Source organism: Rhagoletis zephyria, unplaced genomic scaffold, assembly GCF_001687245.7.
Source record: "Rhagoletis zephyria isolate East Lansing unplaced genomic scaffold, Rhagoletis_zephyria_1.1 Rzeph_scaffold_00004, whole genome shotgun sequence".
In the NCBI taxonomy this organism is placed as follows: Eukaryota; Metazoa; Arthropoda; class Insecta; order Diptera; family Tephritidae; genus Rhagoletis; species Rhagoletis zephyria.
This window is the reverse complement of record NW_016157088.1, coordinates 185,664-193,040: the sequence shown is the minus strand read 5'-3', so window position 1 is coordinate 193,040 and position 7,377 is coordinate 185,664. Positions and strand designations below refer to the sequence as shown.

Below are 7,377 nucleotides of genomic sequence, written 5' to 3'. Positions count from 1 at the left end.
GCACCACACCGTGCAGTATCGTCTTATCGAAGCAGACATCGACCGCAGGGATACCACCCTAGAATGTCAGGGCATCGCTATCCGGTCAGGCGATGTCGAGCTCGAAATATTTAACATATACATACCCCCTGTCACCTGCTGCCCGGCAGGATATCACCCTGATATAGGTGCGCTCCTCAGAGGTGAAAACCGTATGGTAGTAGGTGACTTTAATGCGCACCACGATCTTTGGCACTCAAGCCTGTCAAACGATCGTAGGGGAACAGACTTGGCTGAGCAGATAGACGATTCGACATTCTGCACAATGAACGACGACGCACCCACCAGGATTATGGGTAACTGCAGTAGCTTGCCAGACATCACAATTGTTAGCGCTGGTCTGATAAACAGCATAACATGGCGACCAATGCTGACTCTAGCATCAGACCACCTACCCCATAGTCATCTCGATAGATAAATCAACCGACTTTGCCTCCGCCAAACACCGGACCTATATCAACTTTTCTAAAGCTGATTGGAAAGGTTACGCGGAGTTTATCCACAATCTGATCTAAGCTCTGTCCTTTCTCTAAAATTTTTTTTCTTCAGGTCGACTGGAGCCCATGAGTATAATTTTATCTTTAATACAAATTTCATTTATTTCCGCTGTCGTTTTGCCAAACTCACACTTTGAAACCTGACGTCGAAGATGTAACAAGTATTTATTGAAGTTTTCACCTTCAATAGTTGACAAATTCCGGAAGGGGTGTCTCTCGAAAGTGGAGTTGCGTTTTGGCGAGAAATATTCGTTAAGTTTAGCCACTAATACTACAAAGGGGTGTACTTCCTCGTTCCCCTCTACTAAAACATCAGGAATGTTAAAGGCTACTTCTTACAGTTGTGGGCCGCCCATATGCAGTAATTTATTCTTCTTCTTCACTACATCACTTATGTCATCGGCCTGGAGATATAGGGAAAAGGATCGAAACCACTTTTCCCATTCTGACCGTTCAAGTGCTTTGTCTATATTGTTACACAAAAATTGACGAATTTCCATTAGTTCTATTTCGTATTTTACGTACTACTAGCTAAATTTGTACTTGTGGATTTCTTTCCACCTTGTATCAATGTGTATGCTGTTGTTGGAATCTCGTTACACCTGATGTTGCTGACAAAATTTAATTTGTCACTGTTTAGACAAAAAATCATATTGCAAAAATACAACACTTTAATTTATTAATAATTTCTTAATGTAAGTTCGTCAACTTAAATTTATAATAGAAAAATATTAAATTGTATTATTTGGCAACACTGTAAACTTAACGATAAGATTTCCTTTTTTTTTGCTATTCTCTCTTTATATACTTTTCGCCAACTGTCACTTTGTATTACCTTTGTTGAGAACGAGTGGTTTTTTGCCTCTCATGTACAAGTCGGTAAAATCTTTAAGTTTACAATAAAACTCTAATTGAATTTTTAATGAAAAAGAACTCGTCCGATTTATTTAAGAATCATCGCTCAAAACATACTGGTCCTTCGCACCGGATCGGCCGTGTGAAACATTAAAAAAAAAAGAGTGCCGACCTTCATTTGACTCTGTGATTTTTGTGACTTTCTCTTGACCTTATCATCTCAGCAAATCAAGAAGCGTTAATAGACAAGCAAAATGACCTTCATGAGCTCATTAACAGTGCCGTTGAAAAACTTCGATCTCTTGGTGATGGAAAAATTACACGTGCTCAGATACAAACTCGAATGTCCATCCTGGATGCAAATTGGAAGAAATTTCAAGAAGGTCATGAACGTTTAACTAATACCTTACCGCTGCTATCAAAGAAGCTCCATATTTTGCAAATAATTTGTATTCTCAATGCCAGGAAACCTATGCTGATGCTCGATCGACTATGCTGACATCTGCTGGAATTGAACTTGCCGATCAGTCCATGAACCTGGGGCAAAGTTATGTTCATCATACAAGATCGCTTCCGAAAATTCAATTGCCTATCTTTAATGGGGAATATTCACGTTGGCGCAATTTTCACGATCTTTTTACGTCAATAATTGGCAGTAGCTCTGATTTAACAACAGTAGAAAAATTTCATTATCTAAAAACAAGCCTCAAAGGTGAAGCTGCACAGCATGTAGCTAACCTTGCAGTTTCAAATGAAAGTTTTGCGCGCGCATGGGATATCATAGTTGCAAGATATGAAAATAAGAGGTTGCTTATTGACGCTCAACTCGATATCATTTTTAAACTCCAACCTATTGAAAGAAAATCTTCAGGAGAGCTTAAGAATCTCTTAGCAGTATTCAAAGAATCTCTGGGCGCCTTGAACTCACTTGGTGCTCCTACCGATCACTGGGATTTTATTATTGTCTACATGATAGTTCATCGACTATATGCAGACTCGCACGAAGCTTGGAAAATACATCGTGGTGCAACGGTGACACCTGCTTCACTTACTCAATTCTCATCTAGAAATCCGTCATCGTCAGCATGCCCTCTCTCAAGCCATAATAGAAAAACCAGGGCGCGAAAGTTAATGTGGCCTCAGTCAATACCATATTAACACCCGTACAAAGTAGTAATCGTGCTACTTTCTCGAACAACTGTTCCATGTGTAACAACTCTCACTACATCTCTACTTGTCCAACGTATCGCAGTCTAGATGAAAATTAACGTAAGGAACTTCTAGTTGAAAAAAGATTATGTTTCAATTGTCTCGGTCCTCATCGCCTAGCTACCTGTCGGTCAACAAAGCGTTGTCAAATATGCGGCGCGCAATATCACACATCAATTCATAGTGCGAGTTCCAGCTCTAAACAGCTGACGTCTTCCCCATCATCAGGTACTGCATCAAGACCAGCTCCAGCTGATAGTGTTGAAAAACCCCAGTTCATCACAAATCAAGCCATACCACGTCCATCCGTCAAAGTGGTGCGAACTCTGTTGGCATCTGCGCTCGTTAGGCTGTTTTCTCCACAAGGTAAGCAGCTGCAAGTTCGTGCTCTACTTGGCCCCGGCTCGCAGATTACAATTATCAATGAAGCGGCTACACAAAATCTTTATCTTAAACGTCAAAAGGCAAGTATTCCCCTCTATTGAGTTGGTGCACACTCATCAAGTACAACTAGAGGTATAGTAAGCTTTTCCCTAAAGCCGCATTTTAACTCAAGTTTAAAATGGGACGTCTCAACGTACATTTTACCAAAGCCTACGGCTGAAATACCATCGTTAGAATTCGAGCACAATGATTGGCCGCATTTGCGCGGACTTACGCTAGCTGATCCTTACTATTTGAAGACTGGTCAATCGATCTTATCATTGGCATAGATCTGTATTCGGATTTAATTGAACCTGAACTTGTTAAAGGAAACTCAAATTCTCCATTTGCCAGGCGTACTTCACTTGGCTGGATAATATCAATTCCTCTTAGCGAATATAGAAAGATGACTCAACCCATCCAAAGCTATCAATGTTCGATTGATCATGACTTACACGCTGCGCTTCAACGATTTTGGGTTCAAGAAGAAGCGCAACTATCCGCAAAAACTATCCTTTCTAAAGAAGGGTGTGAAGATCATTTTTGTAACAGCCACTCAAGAAACCCATCGGGGAGATATGTAGTTCGTCTTCCCTTCAAGAAGTCACCGGAGGCCATAGGAGACTCTCGACCTGCTGCCTCTCGAATGCTGTCTAGCATGATAAGACGCTTCTCATGTGATCACAAGTTAAAATCTCTATACTCTGACTTTTTAAGGGAATTTGAGTCGCTGGGTCATATGATACGCGTACCAGAAAGCATCCCTGAACCACAACAGTATTACTACTTGCCACATCACGGCTTTCTTAAAGAATCTAGCAGTTCTACTAAGCTGCGAGTTGTTTTTAATGGGTCACGTCGCACAAGTAGTGGCTGTTCTCTGAATGATCTCCTTCACATCGGTGCCAAGCTGCAGACAGACTTATCCGATGTGATTTTGTGGTGGCGACAATTTTCGCAAGTCTTTTCAGCCGACATGGAGATGATTTTTCGGCAGATTTTGGTTCATCCAGATGATCAGCGTTTTCAGAGAATTCTTTGGTCACCAGAATCATTTCAGAAGCCTTTAACATATCAGTTGGCCACTGTTACTTACGGACTTGGTCCAGCGCCTTTCTTAGCAAACCGCGTAATTAAGCAATTAACCAAAGATGAAGGACATCGCTTTCCCCTCGCAACAGATGTTTTACTACGTGGGACTTACGTGGATGATTGCTTTGGCGGAGCGGATTCCCCTCAAGATGCAAAGGAGGTGATTCAACAGCTAGACAACCTTTGCAAATCAGGTGGTTTCAACCTACTTAAATGGACAGCGAATGATTCAACGATCTTGGCTGATCTCTTAATCACGCGTCATACCTCTTCAACATCAAGACTCCTCAATGGGAGTCCTGGAATCAACTTCAAGATATCTCTCACATCTCCATTCCTCGTTGGATCGGAACCTCTGCAAACATGCTCACTTTGGAAATACATGGCTTTTCCGATGCCTCTCGAGACGCTATGGCAGCTGTTGTTTATCTTCGTGTACTTAACGAAATGAATGATGCTACAATTTCTCTCATTACAGCAAAAACAAAAGTTGCCCCAATCAAGAAAATGACGGTTCCTAGGCTTGAACTTTGCGCTGCAACTCTACTTACAAAACAGTTGGCTCACGTTGGAGAAGTGCTAAATATATCGCAAGCACCAATCCATTTATGGACTCATTCGTCAGTAAATCTCGCCTGGATTCAAGCTCATCCATCACAGTGGAAAGATTATGTTCGAAATCGTGTTGTCACTATCCAAGAAACTCTGCCTCAAGCAACATGGAATCACATCTCTGGTAAGGAGGTGTGTCACTTGATCAGCTAGAAAAAGACTGTCTATGGTGGACTGGACCAAAATGGCTTTCTCAACATCCTTCTTTATGGCCGTCATGCGATTACCAGCGTGAGCATGATGTCGACCTTGAAGAAAAACTTCAGGTCATTGCTGTTGTCGCTCCCCAAAACCCGAAGATCTGGAATCTCGTTGAACGTTACTCAAATCTTACTAAATTACTGAAAATCACAGCGCTATGCCAACGTGCGATTAAAATACTGCAAAGGAAAGCTGACATACCCAAACAATCAACTTTAACGCCAACTGAGCTTGAAACGGCTCGACTTTATTGGGTGAAGCTAACTCAACAGGCTTATTTCTCAAAGGAGATCTTAACGCTCTCCCAAAATATCATTTTATCAAATACAAACCCTCTTAACAAATTAATTCCATTTATAGATGCCTCAGGTAAGCTTCGAGTTGGCGGGCGGCTCGGAAACGCTCTCCTCGATCCTGATACAAAACACCCCGTAATTTTACCGCGCGAATCACCATTAACAACTCTAATCATAAGCAATGCGCATCATAAAACTCTTCATGGAGGAACACAAGCTACCTTAGCCTATCTGCGAAGATCATACTGGATTATCGGAGGTAGCTCTCCTGTGCGATCATTCATTTTACGCTGCGTTCGCTGTGCTCGATATCGCGCTGTCACCGCCCAACAACTCATGGGACAGCTACCATCAACCCGAATCACCCCAGCAAGACCATTTTTAAATTCTGGCGTAGATTATGCTGGCCCGTTTACTTTAAAAACTTCGAGAGCAAGAGCTGCTAAAACGTATAAGGGGTATATTGTGCTTTTTGTCTGCTTTGCTACCTCAGCTATTCAGCACGAAATCGCGACAGACTACTCTTTAGAAGGTTTTTTGGCAGCTTATAAAAGATTCACCGGGCGCCGAGGAATCTGCGCAACTCTTCATAGTGACTGCGGTACTGATAGGCGCTGACGCCGAGCCTCGGAAACTCTTTTCGCGGGCATCAAATGAGTTATCTAACCTCGCCTCCTTACTTGCAAATGATGGAACCGAATGGAGATATAACCCACCTGCAGCTCCACACTTCGGCGGAAAATAGGAACCTGGCGTGACGTCGGTCGAGTTCCATTTAAAACGTATAATTGGAGACACCTCTATTACTTATGAAGAATTTTCCACTCTACTAGCACAGATCGAAGCCGTTCTTAATTCTCGGCCGTTATGCCCACTCTCCGATGATCCAAACGACATCAATGCGTTAACACCAGGGCATTTTCTCATCGGCTCAGCACTCACCACTGTGCCAGAGCCATCATTGATAGACATTGCAGTCTCACGACTTTCTCGATGGCAATTGCTCAGGCAAATGCTTGAGCACTTTTGGCATCGTTGGTCTTCGGAATACATTCAACGCTTTTATGCAATATCTAAGTGGAAGCAGGCAACAGATCCAATAAAGAAGGGAGCGCTTGTGCTGCTTGTGGATGTAAGATTTCCTCCAGCGAAATGGTTGCTTGGCCGTATCATCGATGGACATATTCGCGTAGTAACTGTCAAAACAAGGGATTCAACGCTAGAGCGCCCAGTAGTTAAACTGTGCCCGCTTCCAGTACTTGCTACAAGCTCAACATTATCGACTGCTTAATCTAATTGAAGTTATATATTTCGTCCCCTATACGGTGACAAGGCGGGGGTTGGATTTTCATTTTCATTTATTAAATGTACAACCATTAATACAATAAGATATAATCTTTTATAGTACAACAAATTGCTGATTTAAATATAGAAAAAGAGAAAAGAATACGTACATACATTTGCAAACTTAAGAATAAAAACAAGGACAAATAAATAAACTAACATTATAATTATAATCCCTAAACAATTAAGGGTACTAGGACAAAAAATCATATTGCAAAAATACAACACTTTAATTTACTAATAATTTCTTGATGTAAGTTCGTCAACTTAATTTATAATAGAAAAATACTACATTGTATTATTTGGCAACACTGTAAACTTAACGATAAGATTTCCTTTTTTTGCTATTCTCTCTTTATATACTATTCGCCAATTGTTACTTTGTATTACCTTTGTTGAGAACAAGTGGTTTTTTTCCTCTCATGTACAAGTCGGTAAAATCTTTAAGTTTACAATAAAACTCTAATTGAATTTTTAATGAAAAAGAACTCGTCCGATTTATTTAAGAATCATCGCTTAAAACAGTCACCCTCAGTGTATTTATTGCTGACAAAATTGAATTCGTCACTATCTGATCTGAAATCAGAAATGTAATCGTTTGTATATATATTCATATGTACAATTATAACGGGTGATTTTTTTGAGGTTAGGATTTTCATGCATTAGTATTTGACAGATCACGTGGGATTTCAGACATGGTGTCAAAGAGAAAGATGCTCAGTATGCTTTGAAATTTCATCATGAATAGACTTACTAACGAGCAACGCTTGCAAATCATTGAATTTTATTACCAAAATCAGTGTTCGGTT

The 7,377-nt window shown here is 40.8% G+C and overlaps 3 protein-coding genes across 5 annotated transcripts in view; 2 read left to right on the top strand and 1 right to left on the bottom strand.

Moving 5' to 3' along the window:
• Positions 1–7,134, top strand: part of LOC108371457 (uncharacterized) — a 25,310-nt gene extending 18,176 nt beyond the window's left edge. Inside the window, exon 3 of the mRNA XM_017627059.1 lies at positions 534–7,134. Within this exon, the coding sequence (XP_017482548.1) occupies positions 3,430–4,566 (1,137 nt within the window). The 5' untranslated portion in view covers positions 534–3,429 and the 3' untranslated portion in view covers positions 4,567–7,134. The remainder of the gene's footprint in view (positions 1–533) is intronic.
• Positions 1–7,377, bottom strand: part of LOC108371546 (uncharacterized) — a 58,536-nt gene that overhangs the window by 12,118 nt on the left and 39,041 nt on the right. The window lies entirely within an intron of this gene.
• Positions 1–7,377, top strand: part of LOC108372025 (Ring finger protein 11) — a 76,798-nt gene that overhangs the window by 50,695 nt on the left and 18,726 nt on the right. The window lies entirely within an intron of this gene.